The sequence below is a fragment of the Pinus tabuliformis genome, chromosome 4_2, assembly GCF_031772625.1.
Source record: "Pinus tabuliformis cultivar Carrire ecotype Pingquan chromosome 4_2, CPIR1, whole genome shotgun sequence".
Lineage (NCBI taxonomy): Eukaryota > Viridiplantae > Streptophyta > Pinopsida > Pinales > Pinaceae > Pinus > Pinus tabuliformis.
Genome location: NC_142304.1, coordinates 219062363 through 219081873, shown reverse-complemented (window position 1 = coordinate 219081873; position 19511 = coordinate 219062363). Strand labels below are relative to the sequence as shown.

Genomic DNA, 19511 nt, shown 5'->3' with positions numbered 1-19511 from the left:
ACGGGAAGTAGAGAGACTAGGAGGAGTCGAACCGAGAACTTCCAGACGAGAAGTAGAGAGACTCAACAGGACTCGAATCGAGAACTTCCAGGCGGGAAGTAGTGAGACTCGGAGGAGTCGACAGAAGAGCAGCAAGTTGGTTGTGAATGGACCGAGAGATCAGGATAGGCTAGACGAAGCGTCCAACTTTGTGGTCTAGAAGGCCAGGATCTTGTCGATTCTAGATAGACATCGTATCAAGGGCTTCGCCTTGAGAGTGATGGCTATCTCAGTTGACCCGGTGGCTAATGAAAGGTTCGAGGAGGCAATGGCTAAGGCAAAGTGCATCATCCTTGATGGGGTCAAGGATCATGTGGTACCACATATTGCCGAGAAAGAAACGGCAAAGGAGATGTGGGACACTTTGAAGACATTGTACCAGCATACTTCCATGCAGAGGAAGATGCTCCTGGAGAATCAATTAAGGTCATACCAAATGCAGAAAGGAGAGCAGATAGATGTCTTCCTCGGCCGATTGAAGGAGATCTGTGACTAGCTAACTTCCATAGGGGCCACGCCGGATCAGGAGTTGATGGTGAGGACCGCACTTAATGCAGTCTCCAAGGATTGGGAGACATTTGTCCAGAGCATACTAGGCAGGATGAGTCTTTCGGATTGGGAAGAATTGTGGGCGACTCTTCGTCAAGAAGAGATCAAACGGCTAACCAAGGCGAGGAGTAGCGACAAAGGGGTCAGGATCAAGAAGGAAGAGGAAGAGGATGCGACTCTGGAATCTACGAGAAAAAAGGAGAAGGGAAAGAAGAAGGACCTCTCCAAGGTCAAGTGCTTCCATTGTGGGAAACTGGTTCACTATGCAAACCAGTGTCCGAGGAAGAAGAGTAAGGGAGAGGCTTCTGACTCGAAGGCAGCGCCAACGAGGGCGGAGAAAGAAGTCGAGGAGGATGACGATTGTGCCATGAGTGCTCATGTGCCACTTGAGAAGAGGTGGGAAGACATCGAGCTGTAGTCAAGAGGACTATAGGCGATGAGGAGCAGGATCCTTGAGGTACCCAACCTCTTGGATTATACCTTGCTACGAGAGCCCAGAAGAGAGTCGCAAGACTGGCAGATGTCGATAGAGAAGGATGCGAATGAAGCGGCGGAGAGTGCTACAGTGCAGGAGTCCCCGGGCAGTGCAAGGCTAGCAGGCTGCAACAATGCGAAAGGCACGGAAAGTGTTGCACCAGTGCAGGATGGCACAAAGATGTGTGCAACGGTGCGAGATGCAAGGAGTTGTTGCCGTAGCACAGAGGTTAGCATATGGAGCACTTGTTAGAGGCAGAGGGAGCTTCAGCATCGGGAGCGTTTCTAGCCTGACAGAGATCTCAGAAGTTGGGTGATCAATTACTTACTTCTCAATAACTGAGTTGTAGTGTAGTAGTGGTATGCAACAGCACGATGCAGCCTGATGAGAAGGGGATGCAGTACACCAGTATTCTTGACGTGGTTAAAACCCTCAAAGAGGGAACAATCCACAACCCGAGCCAATGCGGCCACTTCAAGAAATTTATTAATGTAAAAGAAAGAAAATTTACATAAGCTTCTCTCATGAATGGTCACCTTACAAATGACTCTCCATGCTCTTTAAATAGAGATCATGGACCAATCGAGTGTTAAGCCATGGATCAAGTGTTGGTAATACCGAGGAGAGAATGAACCGTCGGATCACTTCATGTCTAGAACATATCGTGATCGTCGGATTGTAAGTTACAAAAAGTGCATACTAAAGAAACACACTTTACCTAACCATACACTAGACCAAGTTGTACTTAACTATTTCCTATGTCAGAATATCCTAACATAAACATCTTTTGTCAATCCATACACAGGAATAGACTTTGAGTCAAAGCCACACACATTCTTATATGGTCTAGTGATTTGCATTTCCAATTGATTCATGACACTTAAAGGTATTACATTTGCAAAGGCACCAAAGTCAAGCTCACAATTATGCAGAATCAAGTTATTTATCACTAAGGATAATAAGAAGGGTGTATGCCCTCCATTTCTTTGGTCATTATACATGTATTGGAGGATTACTAGAGAGTCCTCAAACTCCTTTTCAATGTTGAATGCCTTTTGACTTGCCCTCTTTGGGGTTCAATTTTAGCTAATTCAAAAAAAGGCACTTGCACATTTTTCTTTGCCAAGACAATTCCTAAGTCAACATCCAAGAACATCTTAGGACCAAGCGCCTTGGGCTTCGGGATGTTCTTAGGAGGTGGGGGTGGCCTAGTACTCTTTTGGGGGGCACTATTAATACTAGTACTTGCTTGGGGTTGTTATTGTTTCTTCTAGAATAATGCAACCCTTTGAATCTTCCTCCCTCTTCAACAACCATGATTGGCTCATCTCAATCACTAGATGTAATGTCCATTTCTGAATGATCACTTCTAAAGAACGACTAAGTAGCCTATTTGATTCGCATAGGCTATAATCCGTAAACAGGGGATCAATTAATTTAATTGTTTAAATGTCATTTGGATGAAAAAACATGTAAAAGCGACATTGAATAATTAAATTAAAAAGGTGTTATTAAGTGACTATGGGAGAAAAAGTAAGGAAAACTTTATCAAGTCACTTTATGTTATTTAATTGAGTTGGAAAAGGTAAAAAGGTAAAAGAAAGGGTCAAAGGAAAAAAAAAAGGTCATAAAAGAGAGACCCATGGTATTCTGATGATAAAAGAGAGATTGAGCTCACTCTTTGGGCATGCTTGATTATTTTATTGTTCTTTGGAAAGTTGTTGTTACTCTGTAACCTTTCCATACACTTGGATTCTGTAATATCGTCCTGCGTAATTCGACGTATTTGTTTCAACATGCTCAGTAAGCATTACTAGTAAGGCATTGCCATTTATGTTCCACATCAGCTGAATATGTTATTCTAGTAATAGGTGAGTAAGCTCGTACAATGATTAACAAGTCTTACCATGAGTGAGCATCAAACTAGGGGTTGGTACTTTGCTTGCTAGCTTTTGGGCTGGCTAACTGGGTGATGAGAGAACTTCGTGCTTTCAGTGACTGTCATTCGTGTCTGGTTCGGGGCTTCAAACCCTTATTAGATGAAACCCTAAGGGCATTTTGGTTTTGGTTGTGAAATATTCAACCCTAGCTAGTAAGTTGGAGAGATCATTCTGGTTTCCCACATTGGGCAAACAGGAGATTCAATTTTGGGTTGGTTTCGGTGGTGAAACAAATCCACCATAGCTAATCAAGAGAAAAGATCACACAAATCTTTCACAAGTATTCACCGTTGAAGAAAGGATCCATCTCCCTACCAATTCGTGGAGGCATTCTGCAATTCATGGAAATAAGAGGACCACACCAGATTTCTATCAACAATCAGATTCTCAGAAACTGAATTTTTTGAATCTAAAATGGGTTGCCTTGCATATTAATAAATCAGATTTAATTCGTCGATTTGTAAAGGTTTTATTTGTGGTTGTGTTATTATTGTTTTGTTATTTTGCTTGTGGTATAATTGTTGTAAAGGTTTCATGCAAAGTGTTTGACGAAATGTGTCAGAAATACTTCATATTGGTTTGCATGCAAAATGTTTAAAAAAATAAAAATCAGAAGTTTTGCAAGTTTGGTAAGGATATTTTAGTAGGGGATATTATAGTTGTATAAGAGCTCATTTTCCTGCCATCTTGTTGGATTGCTAACCCTTTGCAGAGTTCATGATAGAAAATTCAGTTACATGTCAGTTTCGTGGGTTGAGAAGCAATTAAGAATTATGGAGGGAAGACGACTACCCACTTTCCTTCCAAGGGAAAGTGTGTGTCTTCATGACTTGCCAAGTGTAGACATAATCTGCCCCAACTTTAATGAGTATTGTTCTCTTCCTAAAGAAATTCGAGATGTCCTCACATTCAAACAATTTTTGGGTGAACCAGAAGAAGAAGAAGAAATTCCCAAAATTTCCAATACATGTAAGAATGATCAAACCAACATAAAGGACAATGTATCCATTGATTGGATTGAAAAAATTGGAACCAGTCCAGAAAAGTGTATCTGCAAGTATGTTTGTGAAGGTGATAAAAAGGGTGGTGTTCCTTATTTGAGCGAGGATCAATGTTGGAATTCCCAATACAACAGCGGTTTTGGCTGGATTAATACACATTAAATAATAAAAACACCCTCGTGTGAAGAGGAACACAAGTCTGAGCCTATGACATAGGTATCGCATGAAGAACAGATCAATGTAATCGACAGACCCCGAAAACACATATTTATACAATGAGTTTCATGGGCAGAATAAGCATCCCAACAAACACACCAACCGAGAGCTACCATCCAAAAACTTTGTCAAAGATCCAAACCCAATCGACAATGAAACCCTCGATCAAGTAACTAAAATGGCGAGGCATAGATCTTATATCGTAGATTTTAAGGGCCATCGATACACAATACAGAAAGTGAGTATCATAAATCTGGCTTTCAAGCCATCCCGAATGATGTGATATTTTAGAACTCTACTAACATTAGACAACAAGAAAATGTGCCAAAAGAAGATAGTGTGGATATCAATTGTGTAAGTGTACTTGAAGAATATAGTGTGGGCAACGCTATGAATGGGTTAGAAGCAGATAGTGTTGGTATGTAATGTCCCTTCCCGAAAACATTTGTAACAGGCTTATCTCTACACAATTTTGCACAATTTTGCCAAGGAAAAGGACCCAAGCAGTTTCGACTTAGGGACTTAGGAGAAATTTCAGCCAAATTAGTTTGCTAGTAAAAGGTGGGGGCCACCCACAAGGGAATTCGAACTAGGCAATTCGAATGGCTTGGAGGATATTCAAATAGTTGTTGGAGGGGCCCACATGTGGGAAAGGACGGCCCACAAAGTCATAAGGAGAAGGAGCCTCTCACTTGGTCATTCATTCACTCTTGTATATCGAATTTTACTTCAATGTTTGCTTGAGTTGCTTAGCTGAGTCAACTGGTTGTTCAGCCGCAAGTCTCTCAAGCGGGAGATTCAACCTTACCTTCGGGGGACTTCAAGTGCCACCCTAGGAACGCAGTTCCACAGCATTTTGAGGAGATCCAGGGAGTATCTACAGCACAGTCATTCAACTATCTTCAGGATGTGCGTATTTCTGAGCCAGCAGTTGAGAACACGCAGTGAGGGAAAGAGCTACCTTGGGCCAACCATTAGCCGAAGAAGCCAAGGAATTTGAAGTACATCATTGGGCCGTCATTCAGGAAGAGTTTAGGGGCAAGAGAAGGCAGCAAACCAGCAGTTTGAATTCCAAGCTTAGAGGACAGCGCAATGGGCCAGTTCAGTGAATCTGTGGGTCTTGAGGGGAGGAGCTACAACCCGGATTATCAGCTAGGAAGAAAGGAGATTCATAGGAGGGATCATCTCAATGATTTGGGGCATTTTCCAGGAGGTTTTACAGCCTCAATCTAGCAGGCTGAGTTTTGCAGTTGCAGCTGAGGTTGGGCTCCTTAGGGGTCGAATTTCAAAACTCTGAACCAGACCAAACCCTTCCTGGGTTTACCTGGGTTTGGGCCAAGGAGCAAGGAGCCGAAATCTCATAATTTTCTGAGCACAAGAAGCAGTGATTCCAGCCCTTCGAATTCAGTAGATAGTGAAGTTTCTGGGCAGCGCAATTCAGATTTGGTGCAGCAGTTGGGGCAGCCTTCAGTTCAGTATTTGCTCACCTAGGTTTTGTCATGCTTGTCCAATGAGACAAACCCAGGTGCACCATTCTATTCTGTCATTGTATTTGCCCTTGAAAAATTAATAAAATGGCTCAACAGTTCTCTATTTCTAGCGTTTTCATGGGTGCTTGATGTAAATTTCGTTTTTCTGATTGTTGGATTGTTTGCATGCTTTGTATATCACTTAATTTCCTGTTTAGGAACATTACAATGGTATCAGAGCCTAGGTCTTGGCTCAGCTATGGGGATTTTCTCCTATGAGAGAAGGGGACCAGCAGAACATCACATACAGGAGGCAAAGGTACCAAAGCAGAGAAAGAGAGCTAGAAATCACTCCAAACACGGAGGACAGGGGGAAAGCAGTGGTAGCAGAGGAAGATATGGGAGAGCCCAAGAGCAGGGAGGAGATGGCTTTTGATAGCGTCTTGAAGGCTTTGAATGATTTAGCAAAGGGCCAGAAAGAGATGTTGGAGGAGATAAAAATGCAAAACCGAGAGAGAACCACCCCTAGAGGATTCTTATTTGGGGAAACTTCTAGAGCCTCCCAGCAATTCGATAAGCCTTCACCAGCAGCACAACCTGTTGATTTTTGGTAGCATCGGATGTGCTCTAGCCATGAAAATTGGTGGAGAGGCTAAGGCACATGAGATTTCCAAGACCCAGAAATCGTTTGGGGAAATTCCACCCGGATGGAGAGATATTAAAATAATTAATATTTTTAATAAGACCCTAAGTCTAAACTTAGGAAAATTAAAATATTAATGTGTATTAATATAATATGGGTGAGAAAGTTCTAAATAACGAGGATCAATCCAGATCTGATCTTTGCCATTGATTAGGGACTTAATCTCAATCGTTGAAACGTCAACAGCAAAAGTATAAGAGGAGGCTTGAGGGTCAGTTGGAGATACACCAAGATAGCAAGAGAGATCAGTCAGTTCGATTTTCTGGGGCGAGGTTTGCTGAGGAAATCGAACAAGTGATCAGTTGCAATGAGGGACAGTTCGGCAAGAGGCCAAAGAATACATATCAGAGAGGCAGCGCAAAGCCTAGGAAGGCTGACACAGAGGCAGCAAGGGTTGACGCAGAGGCTAAGGAGGGCAGCGCAAAGGACACAGAAGGCCAAAGAATCTGACGTAGAGGCCATAGAGGCTGACGCAGTTGACGTAGAGAGCTTCAGAGGCTACGCTGAGGAAGTCTGTGGGGCAGACTAAGAGCATATTCACCAGGAGTGGGTGATGCAATTCCACAGGAGTGTGTGGAGCAGCTTTCACTGTCCAGCACAAGGAACAGTCGCAGTCACTATAGCAAGGAAAATTTTAAGGATGGAAAATTTTCTTGAAGTTTAAAAACATTGGCGAATCTCACTAATCTGTGATATGCAAGCTATAAAATGTTTATTGATATATTTGTAAAATTATTCAAATTTATAATGATTTTATATATAGTCTCTATATAATGTTGGCGATTTTTAAGGTAAAATAATTTTATATTCTAAAATTTGGGCAAATCATCTTTTATAAAAATTGGAAATTAGCGAATCTTTTTTGTGGAAAAATCATGGAAAATTAGCCCACTGGGTGAATATTAGCCCCTAAAATTTTCCATGCACTATAGGATTGTTCATTCGGCTATTGATTTGTCAGAATATTTATCTCCGGATAAGCTATTGTTGCCAAGGATATTCTCTGTAGGGTGAGCCATTTCTGGCACCCTAGTTGTATTCAAAATCTGCTTAATAATAAAACCCTTTATATGCTGCATCGGTTTTCCTGCATTGGGTTTTTCTGGGGACGATTGTCCAAAAATAATGGTGTCCCTTGTGTTGTCTCAGTTTATTTCAATTGTTGATCTGTATATTTGTGAAGGTTGCATTTGTGTTTACTTCGATATTTATGTATTTAAATAACTTGTTAATGCAAAGAACAAGTAAGAGATAGTAAACCAGAAAATGCAATAGGGGTTTCGGATGTGTTAGATTTAGAAATTTTCACATGGTATCAGAGCGATTGCAAATCAAGGAAGACTGTAGGCACCAGCCGGGAAAATCTGAGGATTTGCAGCAGAGAAGCAGTTGTCCCAAGAGACAACATTGTTCCAGCGCTGAAGAGGCAAGAGGAGGACTGACGCAGTGCTAAGAGAGTGACGCATAGCCTGCGTCAGCATTCTGAGCGAGGAGAAGAGCCAGCGCAGAGGCAGAGGGGGGCCAGATCAGGCCTACGCAGTGCCCGACCATCTTTCTCAGCCAGGAAGGATTGACGCTGAGGTCAGGAGGAGCTGATCCAGCTCTCACTATGATTGCGCAGAGCCAGAAGGGCTCAGATTCTTCAGTTGTCGGGGCTAAGGGAGCTGTGCAGATTGTGATTTGAGGAGCTGGTGGGACGTTGTTTTTGTCAATGCAAAATAGTGTCTAAGGAGACGGAACCAAGGTAGAGGGAAGCACTACCTCGACGAATTTCTAGCCAAGAAACCCATATCCGAGTTGCAGCAGCGAAGGGGGATTGGAGAGGAGTGATTCGATAGTTGGCAGGAGGATTTCCAGGAGGGAAGTCGAGACTCAGAGGGAGTCTAGAAGAGGAGCAGAGATGGTAGTGAACGGATTGAGGGATCAGGACAGATTGGACAAGACTTCCAATTTTGTCATCTGGAAGGCTAGAATCTTGGCAATCCTGGATAAACATCACATCAAGGACTCTGCCTTGAAAACCGTAGTTGTCCCAATTGACCCAAATGCAAATGAGAAGTATGAGGAGGCCATGCCAAAGGCGAAATGCATGATCCTAGATGGGGTCAAGGATCATGTTGTACCACATATTGTTGAGAAGAACACAACAAATGAGATGTGGCAAAAGCTGACCACCTTATACCAGGGCTCTTCCGTGCAGCGGAAGATGTTATTGGAGAACCAGCTGAGGGCATATCAGATGCAGAAAGGAGAGGAGATAGATCACTTCCTCCTCGGGTTCCAAGGAATTCGCAACCAGCTTACTTCTGTGGGGTCTACACCGGATCCAGAGTTTATGGTCAACACTGCTCTGAATGCAGTCTCCGAGGACTGGGAGACGTTTGTCCAAAGCATTTTGGGCAAAGCGAATCTCCCCAATTGGGAAGAGATGTGGGCAGCTCTTCAACAAGAAGAGATAAGGAGGTTGAACAAGGCGGGGAGTAGTGGTAAGGGAGTTCAAGTCAAGAAAGAGGAGGAGGATGCGACTCTAGCATCTGCAGGACAACAAGGGAAGAGGAAGAAGAAGGACATCTCCAAGGTCAAGTGCATCAACCATGGGGAGCTGGGACATTATGCATCTTAGTGCCCCAGGAAAAAAGGCAAGGGAGAAGCTTTCGACTCAAAGGCTGCTCCAGCAAAGGCAAAGAAGGATGTCAAGACTAATGACAATTGTGCCATGAATGCTCATGCGCCTCTAGAGAAGAGGTGGGGAGACATAGAGTTGTAGTCAAGAGAACTAAAGAAGGGGGGTAGGATCCTTGAGGTGCCCAAACTCTTGGATCACATCCGGCTACGGGAGCCCTTAATGACAGTAGCATGATGACAGGTGTCGGGTGGAGCAAAGTGTGGTGGAACAGCAAGGCAAGGCTAGAATGCAAAAATCTGAGGCAGCGCAGTAGAGGTTGCAGCAATGCAAGAGGCATAGAGATGTCTGCAGCAACGCAGTGGAAGCAGAGGGAGCACAGGATAGCAGCAGAGGTAGTGTCAGCATCACGAGGCTTCCAAACTAACTAGGATGCCAGTGTTTGGGGGAAGTCAGTTACCTACTTCTCGGTAACTGAGTTGCAGTGCAGCAGTTAACAGTTGCAGTGCTATGGTTGGCAGTAGAATTTGAAATGAAAGATTTGGGACTCATGCATTATTACTTCGGCTTGGAAGTCTGGAAGTCTGGCAAAAAGCCAAAAGAAAGAACAAAAAGAGAGATAAGGCACTAACTATTCCAACTTTCTGATGAGGAGAACAATTGCTCATTCAACACTTGATATTCAACTGCCAATGATATGGTTTCAACTTTCATGACATTCTTTTATCTACTTTATTCAAGAAACCTGAGACTATCGTGCATTTACTAGTAATTAACAGATGCTTGGCTGATATTCAAAATTCTATGGAAAATGTAGAGATCTCTTTTCTGTAGCATACCATGTTCATCTTCCAGTTTCAACATAGCTTTGAGGCCTGCTTCAACACCCGCTTCAATAATTGCAGCAGCAAATGATTCAGTGATTGCTAGGTTTTCTAAGACACAAGCAGCCTTCTCTTGCAACGAGGGGCCTCCCTTTTTTAAAATGTTGACAAGGAATGGAACACCACCGCCACTCACAATCTTGTCCCTGCATATTTATTATTGACAACATTATCTCCAATGTTTCAAAGCAATAAATGCTGATTGGAAAAAGTAAACAGGTAGCAGATCATTACTCAGCTCTAGCAGCTAACAATGGAAAACCATCCTGAAGGAAACCATGCACTTAAATAATTTCAAACTCAAAGCAACCCAACTTATTTTCTATCTCTCAAGTTTCAGCATGCTTCTAAATGGATGCAAGAATAATAATTTCAAAGATTTAGTGATCTACCATTATGATCCTTCATAAATAATCGTTCACTAGTTTAGTCTTGTTGAGTTATTAAAGTCAAGGTTGATGTATGTAATTCTGCTGTAGTTATTATTTATTTAGAACAATTTTAGAAGTGAAATTTCCTTTGTAGAAATATTCCCATAAATGCCCACTGCTTCTTATGCTGTATTCATGAAATTATAAATTTTGAATTGAGCTTTTTTCATTTGAGAGCTTACAGCTGATCTTTTGGCTTACCAATTTTAGCTTATTTTCTTAATCATGTTTAGCTTCATTGTTTCATTCAAGTATTTCTGTGGATATTGTTGATTGGTTGGAAGTCATTCTGCCCCATTCTCTCTATAGTGGAGACTCAAATATTGCTACAAGTGGTATAAGTATCTAGTGATCCAAAGTTCCAAACCCTCTCTTCAACTCCAATACATGTACATTCCAGGTTCATGTCAGTTCAGATTCAGTAGAGCACAACCCGCTTCTTGACATGTTCATGGCCATTTGCTACTACCTTGTAACGAACAAGGTTCGTAAACTGCAATAATCTTCAGAATACTTCGAAGACAAGAACATGCATTGTAGAATAAGTAATTGTATATTGAATATTATATAAAAGAATTGATGAGATGATTACAAATGAAGGTGAGGGTCTGCTTATATACCCTAGGCAGGTGCCTCTTCACAAATAGACATGTCCTTAGAACATGTCTCTTCAATGCTAACCTATCAAACCCGATTCATCCCCCAAGCCCTATATGTCCCGAATCTGGTGAATCGGACACGATTTGGACGGATTCATGTCCGAAAATCGGGACACGTCGTGTCCGATCGGGACACTTCGAATCTGGAACGTGTCCCGATCAAGACACTTCGAATCCGGAATGTGTCTTGATCAGGACACTTCTATTTGCACATTCACTTGTTTAGTTTGTTGTGGGTTTGCTATGGGTGTTTGGGAGCAAGGAGCAAAGGGTGTGGGAGCATTTTCAAGGAGATTCAAGCAACAGGTAAGTGCTAGAGCCTATCAAATTTGATGATGGTGATACTATAGAGGGGTCATCCTCCACACCAGCAGATGCAGAGATGACTTTGGATACAGAGGAGGATGCAGCAGAGGAGTGCAGTGGTGACCATGATGATGAGGACAGTAATGCTCATTTTGATGATGACTATGAGGATTGATGAGTCATGAGTTATGAGCTACCTATTGCCTTGAGGCTTGTATACTTGTAGACTTGTAGTTGTAGTTGTTTTGTATTTGCTATTTCTATTTTCCATTGGCATTGCACTACCTATGTAAACAGTGACATATTTTAATTTTGATGACTTAATGAGAAAACTACAATATCTTTATCTTACTATCTTGTCTTTCTCTTATTAGATCATTGATTAATTGAATATGTATTATAAATTTATAATTTATCATTTATCATTTACGTCACAATTGTATTTGTAATTTTGTATGCATAATGTTACTCTGTAAAACTTACATCTAGATGAAGATCTATGTTTAAATCACTGAATTTGTATCATGAATGAGAATTTGTGTAAGAAAGATATATATATATATATATATATATATATGTATATGTATATATATATATATATATATATATATATGACGTATTCAAACATGCCCTGTTCCGGGGGGCAACGTGTTCGTATCTGACACTCAAATCCCTGTATCCGTCGAATCCTGAATCCCCGTGTCAGGTGACTTAGATGCCAACTATTAGTTAGTTAATCATTAATTAGGATTATTATTGTTTACATTATTTTTATTATTTTCTATAAGTTATATTCATAACATTGTCTTCTTCTTCAAAAAGCTTTGTCCTCAAAGCCAATTGTTGACAAGCCATGTCATCAGTTTCTTTGTTTTTTAATATTTTTGTATCTTTTGGAGTTCTTCAAGTTGTCATCTTCATTGAAACATGATGATAAGATCCTTTGAGTGAAACAAAATTGTCGCACTGAGAAGGGATCTGACCATCCTGAATCATCTTCTGTGGAATCTTTCGATTACTGGAAACTTGTAATAAATTGTTATCATCAAACTGAATTGTGCAAACTTTAGTTTTCTTTGGAACATAAGTTTGTTGTTTATGTTATGAGTGATACAAATACGTAGCTTCATTGAGTTGTCTACCCTCATGATTCAGATGTCGATAAGGAATTCTTTTGGTTTGACTTTCCCTTATCATGTGTGTGGCAATTTTTTTATTTACTTCATGTATTGAGATTGTTGAGTTGGGTGTACAAAGTCTTCACTTGGACTTTTGATCATCTGAACTGCAACATGTGAGTGTGTTTTTCCTCTTCTTGAGTTGTGGTATCGATTGGTTTGGTATTCGTTCCTTTATCTTCAACTAGAGTTGTTATGACTAGAGACTTCGATACTTCCTCTCAAATACAGTGTTCTAACCTGTCTTTTAACGACTTCTTGTCCTTCTTAAGCTTCTTAATTTGCGTTAGCAGTTTTTCACTATGGTCTTTAAGTCGAGAGTCTTCTTCATTTCTATCAACAGTGATTTTGTCAATTTCACTTTGCATATTTTGTAATGCTTTTTTACCTTCTTGAACAATTAATTTTGAAATATCTTGTATGTCTTCTAGTGTTACTGAATTTGGCTTCAATGTAACATCTTGTAGTGTTAGTTTTTTGTTTTGGTATGAAAATGTCAAAAACTTCATTTTCGTATTTAGGATGAGAGAACCTAGGGTTTCCATCCAGGGTGAACCCAAAATAATGTCTCATTGATCGCTCCATAGGGTTTGAACTAAGTATTGTGATATGAATGTATAATCTCCAATGTTTAATAGTAAATTGGTTATGTCATATTTTTTGTTGTCATAACAGTCTAATTTTTTGATTATATTTGACTTGGGAATCATTGGTTTGCGATTTTAGGTTTATATCATTTTTATTTTGGGCCGGCGAGATAGAAATAGTAACATATTTTCCTGCAATAGAACATTTAATTCTAAATAAACACTAAAGCATAATTATGAGAAGTTTTTGGAAATCTTCCTTCCTTTATTTTCAAACTTGACTCCATCTTTTCTTTTTCAGAATGGGCTTACGGTTTAAAAAAAAACCCTTTTGACTTTTATTAATTCTTCGATCCCTAATATTGAATCTTTATAGAAATCCTCCTTTAAAATAATTTTGTGATTTTATGACCTTTGAATTTGGAGTAAATCACAAATTTTCTTTTTTTTATTTTAAATTATATATATAATATAATAATATTTATATATATGACTATAGAAATTAAATTATATTTTTAATAATTATGTAATTAACTATATAAAGAATGTATATAATTAATTAACCTTTTTAATTATATAAATTTTATACCATTATTACAGCGAAATGGAACCAATGTCACGAATTGGGCAACAATGGGGACAAATGGAACGGCGTAGAGAGAGGGAGAGCATGTGACAGAGTGATGTGAATTGATGCGACGTTTGGAAAAAATGAACACAAGGGAGACAGTGGTGTCGGACTTGGATAGGCAACCCGCAAGGTACAGTGGCTACGTTGAGAAGGCTGACTGTACGACAATGGAGAAAGATGTTGGTCAGCTACGATTGCAGGAGGGACAAGCAATGGTTGGGGCTTCTTCTTGCAATCGGACAATGGTGTTAATTTGTTAGCGGTTGCGGAGGCGACTCTGTGGATGAGTGTTGACTATTTATGGAGGCATTTGTGTTGCAGGGGCAATGAGTGCAGGGAAAACAATGGCGAAAAATGGGTCACGGCGGATTTGGCTACTAGTTGTAGTTGCGGTTTGAGCATGCAGCTATGAGCAAAGGCGGCAGAAGGTTTAGGGAGAATGGTGACAGCATCCAGGATGACGGTGTCGCAGAGTTTTGCAAGCAATGTCAGACAATGGCTATAGCGAGGCGTCATCGGTGATGGAGGCAATGGTTCGTGAGCGGCGGCTGATTTGGCTGCAGCTGGTAGGTAGGTCGTATATATATATATATATATATATATATATCTTTTTTCTTTTATATAACCTATTATGTTTTTTTTTAATATCTTGTTTTTAATTTTATTTTTTTTCAGTATTTTTTTATATTCTTTTCCTTTTTGGTTTTGTTAATATATATATATATATAGTCTTTTTTTTAATTTTTTAGTTTTTTTTAAATATTTTTTTCCTTCCTTTATGGCCAAAGGCGTGAATGACGATGTGAAAAATGGAAAAACTCCAAACTCTTGTAGCGAAACTGTTAAAATTGGCAACTAGGGCCAACTCCACATGGGTCATCTTATTTATGACAGCTGATATTTTTCTTGGATTCCTCTCTCTGAGAGGTGTAGGATTGATCTAGAGATCATCCGATTCCAACATATACAAATGAGGTTATGAATTTATTTTGATTATGGACAAATTGTCAAGGACGGCCAGCAATGTTATGTAGGCTTAGAAGTCCAACGTCACGTCTATTCATCCTCAAAGTTTGCTAATAAATACATGATGCCTTAGCCTCATTTGGACACACTCATCTTCACACTTCTCTCTCTCTCCTCATTGATTGGGTACGGATTTCTAGGCCTCTCTCTCTCTCCACGTGTCCGAAATTTTAGGAAAGCGAAATTTCAACAAGCCGAAATTTTAGGATAGTGAAATTTCAGGAGGCCAAAATTTCAAGAGACCGAATTTCTGGACAATTTGACCAAGCGTTGACCAACATGCGTTGATCTCCTTTGACTGCGTTTTTGTGAGGGTTATCTCTGTTTGGGCAGGCCACATTTCTGGGCACAGAAATCGAGGCTAAACGTTGATTGTTGACCAACGTTAACTGCAGCTAGGGCTGAATGCAAGTGGGTTGTTTGACCAAACTTTGACTAGGTTGAATTTGACTATTTTGAGGGTTATTTTATCTTGCTATTTGGAGGCCGAACTTGACTAAAGTTGACCAATTTGTTGACGGTCAAATCTGCCCTGTTGACTTTTCTGGTTAGGGCTCTTTTGATGTTGTTATAAATTATCATATTTGTAAATTGTACTCTCTCTGCTAAACTATTGAAGACTATAAGAAGAATTGATCAAGGGTTTCCCCACATTGGGGTTTGTCCCTGGCTGGTGCCACATCTTGTATCCTCTTGTCTTGGCTTGTCTTCTACTGTTTATGTTTATGTTCTTCTACATTTTACTATCATGTTGATGTGATTGCTAATCTAGATATTGATATTGGGCTAGTAAAGAAATTGAAGTAAAATTGCTCTAAAGCATAGAACATACCATTGTTGCCTAAAATTAACATGGAATCAGAGCTGAGCTGAAGACAAAGCCCAAGAAAGAGTGAAAGAGAAATCACCAAAGACTGTTGGACAAGGACAAAAGGTTCAATGGGTTCCTCATCCTACTTCCCGGCTGAAAACAAGCTAGATGATAAATCTGACTATCATGGATGGAAGATGTCTCTTGACTTGACCTTGGAAGAAAAAGAAGTGATGGACTATGTGCAAGGTAAAATCCCTTAACCTCCTTTAAATGCACCGACTGCTGCGAAGACCAAGTACAATAGGGTTGAAGTCAAAGCGAAGAAGATTATCAGCGATTCCATTGACAAGCATCTGGTGGCCTATATCTCCAAATTGAAGACCTCCAAGGAGATCTACGATAGGTTGATCAGCATGTTCAAGGTTAGTAATACTAATCAAATTTTATTTCTCAAGAATAAATTGAAGGATATTAATAAGGGCAAGGACAAGGATATTCAATCCTATTTCTTGAGGATTATTGAGATGACGAATGATCTACTCTCGATTGGAGAAGTCATTCCTGACAGGGAACTTACTCTCACCACCCTTGGAGGACTCCCACTTGAGTGGTATGTATTTAGAACCACTATACTCAACAATGATCGAATTCCAGGGTTTGAAGAATTGATGTCGAGATGCATTCAAGAAGAAACAAGAATGGTGGAGCAAGAAATGCCTTCTAATAGAAGCAACCCCACTGCATTCTCCACTCATGCCAAGAGGAAGAACAATGCAGGTTCAAAGAAGCAAAGTCAAGGAAGACCAGGATTCAAAAATGGAAGGAAGGGAAGATGCTTTGTTTGCAATAAGTTTGGCCACTATGCAAGGGAGTGTCCAAATAGAAGGGACACATCGCATGATGATGATCACAATCATTCCAAGGGCAACTTCAACAACAACGATCAAAGGAATGGCAGGTCCAATGGCAAAGGAAAAAGGAATGCGGGACATCAAGGAAATGGTTGACCCTCCAAGAAATCAAGGAACTCCAGGTATGAAGAATCAAATGTTGTTAACAATAAGCAAAAAGAGTACTATCTTATATCGGCCCTCTCCACTGCCTCTCCTCCAGACACTTTGGGAAATTGGCTGATTGATAGTGGTGCCTCAAGGCACTTCACCGGATACAAGGAAGCCCTCTCTAATCTGATAGAAAAGGAGACAAACTTGGAGATCATCCTTCAAGATGTGCCACCTATCCCATGAAGGGAGTAGGGAATGTTACCCTTCAATTGAATCAAAGTAACACTATTCATTTCCAAGAAGTACTATATGTACCTGATCTCAAGAAGAACCTGGTGTCCATTTCGGCAATGGAAGACAAAGGATTCAAGGTGGCTTTTATCGATGGAAAGGTACGTGTTTGGAAAATAAATTTTAAAGATGCTTTCACTCTTGGGTTCAAGGTTGACACTTTGTATCAAGTTGGACGAAGTCCATTGGGAGCCATGTCTTGCGACACATCTCTACAATCTGAACTATGGCACCGAGGTTTGCCCATCTTCATTATAAGTCCCTACCCGATGTGAAACAGATGGTGATAGGTATGCCCGAGTTCAAAGTAGAGCATGAAGGTGTATGTCTGAGATGTGCCGAAGGAAAACTTACAAGGGGACCATTCCCCTCAGGTAATAGCAAGACCACAAACATATTGCAATTGATCCACTCCGACATATCTGGTATGATGCTTGTAAACTCTTTGGGAGGATACTTTTATTATCTCACCTTTATGGATGATTATTCTCGCAAGACCTGGATCAACTTCTTGAAGAAGAAAGATTAAGTGTTCACCTGGTTTCAACACTTCAAAGCCTTGATCGAAAACCAATCCGAGAAGAAAATCAAGATATTGAGGACTAATAATGGGACCGAGTACGAATCCAATGAATTCCAAGATTATTACAAAGAAGCTGGCATTAAGAGGGAGACTACAACGCCATACACTCCTGAGCAGAATGGTGTGGCTGAAAGGAAGAATTGCTCTATTGTAGAAGCAATTCGTGCCATTCTTCATGATCAAGGCCTTCCGAAGTTCCTATGGGTTGAAGCTACAAATACCATCTTGTATGTTCAAAACCGATGCCCTCATCACGCATTGAACTCCAAAGGGATTTGGTCTTCTTGAGGCTTCAACCATACACGCAGTCATCGCTCAAGCAGAAGGGGGCCGAGAAGCTCAAGCCTCGTTTTTATGGGCCATACCAAGTCACTCGCAGAGTTGGGGAGGTAGCATATGAGCTAGAGCTACCCCCAGGAAGTCGGGTGCACAACATTTTTCATGTGTCTTGCCTGAAAAAGGCACTGGGGCAGCAGGTGACAGCAGCTACAGAGCTACCCCCTATGGATGATGAGGGGCACTTAGTTCTGGAGCCAGAGGCTATTTTGGACACTCGGGAGAGGCATTTGAGGAACAGGGTCATTAAGGAGTTTCTGATCAGATGGAGGAGCCTACCAGATGAGGATGCCACTTGGGAAGGGGAGCAAATACTTCAGCATCCTTCATTACAGTTGCTTGAGGACAAGCAACGTCTTGGCGGGGAGGACTGTGATATTCCCACTTAGCATTATTGCTAAGTGAAATATCAATTTTGGTCAATTTTGTCTTAATTCATGTTTGCACTTAGGAAATGTGGGTTTAGAGGCCCTGTGAAAATTCCAAAACCGAAATCCCTACTGCAACAATTGATGATATTTCTCCTACTTGTTAGATTTACATGAACAAGTTATTTGCAGTTTCCTACGACAAATATTGAAATACATACACTGCAGCCTTCACTTAATTAATTTATATGCGGAAACAAGAGACTGAGCAAGAAAGAAAATACAACACAATAACACCATTATTTTTGGACAAATGTCCCCGGAAAAACCCAATGTGGGAAAACCGGTGCAGCAGATCTGAGGGTTTTATTATTATGCAGTAGTAAATCTGAGTACAATTCTTGGATGCTCAACTAGCAATCTGATACAGAGAGAAACTGGACAAAACGAATGGTGAAGTGTTCTCACCCTGTCACTGGGAGAATCTGAGTTTGATCACGCTAAATTGGAGCCTCAGCGTACCCTCTGCGGAGAACTGCATCACTCCCATGTAGTTCCTGCATCACCCTTGCTGGGTATGACGTTGCTCCTTCTCTGGACCCTCTGCTGACTGGAAAATCCGAATCTTTGCCTCCTGGTCTCACACCCTGACTCTCGGTTACTAAAACTCGATTTCCTCAACAGGGATTTGATCTCCCTCTAAGGCATGCGCTGCCACTACGTCAGCTCTGCGTGGGCCAACAGCTACCTCTCCCTCTGGACATTGTTCTGCCCTCTCTCTGCCTCGTACTCTCCGGCCCAGGAAAACTTCCTTCTTCCGGATACTCACTGACCCTCACTACAAAAGCTCACTTGATCAATCAATGGCCCAGATTAGATCCTAATCAATGGCTAGGATCATATTGACTTGATCTCCACCTTCTTTTAGAAGTTTCACCCATAGTTTATATTAATAACCTTTAATTATTTTAATTTCCTAAGTTTAGACTTAGGGTCCCACTAACAATAATTAATTATTTTAATAAAATTGTCTCCGAGTGGAATTTCCCAAAACGATTTCTGGGTATTGGAAAATGCATGTGACTAAGCCTCCCTGCAAAATTTGAGATTTAGAGCACATCCGATGCGACCAGAAATCAACAGGCCCCACATTGATTTTTGATTAAAAGCAAGCCCCAAACATTAGAGGTGGAAGGGAATATTAAGCCACTAATGAAGCGTGGGGACCACCCATGGAGAATTGCGGCCCACATGGAAAATACACATGCCTTGGAAGGAATTTGGTGGGGGGGAATCGAGTTGGGCCCACATGAGCATGTTGGAGGAATTTTGACAAAAAGGAAGGAAAGGCACTCATTTGGTCATTCATTCATCTTTGAGAAAACTTGTCTTTGACAT

The 19511-nt window shown here is 40.8% G+C and overlaps 1 protein-coding gene across 2 annotated transcripts in view; it reads right to left on the bottom strand.

Moving 5' to 3' along the window:
* The window catches only part of LOC149168880 (ARM repeat superfamily protein), a 207837-nt gene that overhangs the window by 75396 nt on the left and 112930 nt on the right, over positions 1–19511 (bottom strand). For both annotated transcript variants that reach the window (XM_089428465.1, XM_089428466.1), the window contains exon 8: positions 9855–10045. In XM_089428465.1, coding sequence (XP_089284591.1) covers positions 9855–10045 — 191 coding nt within the window. The remainder of the gene's footprint in view (positions 1–9854; positions 10046–19511) is intronic.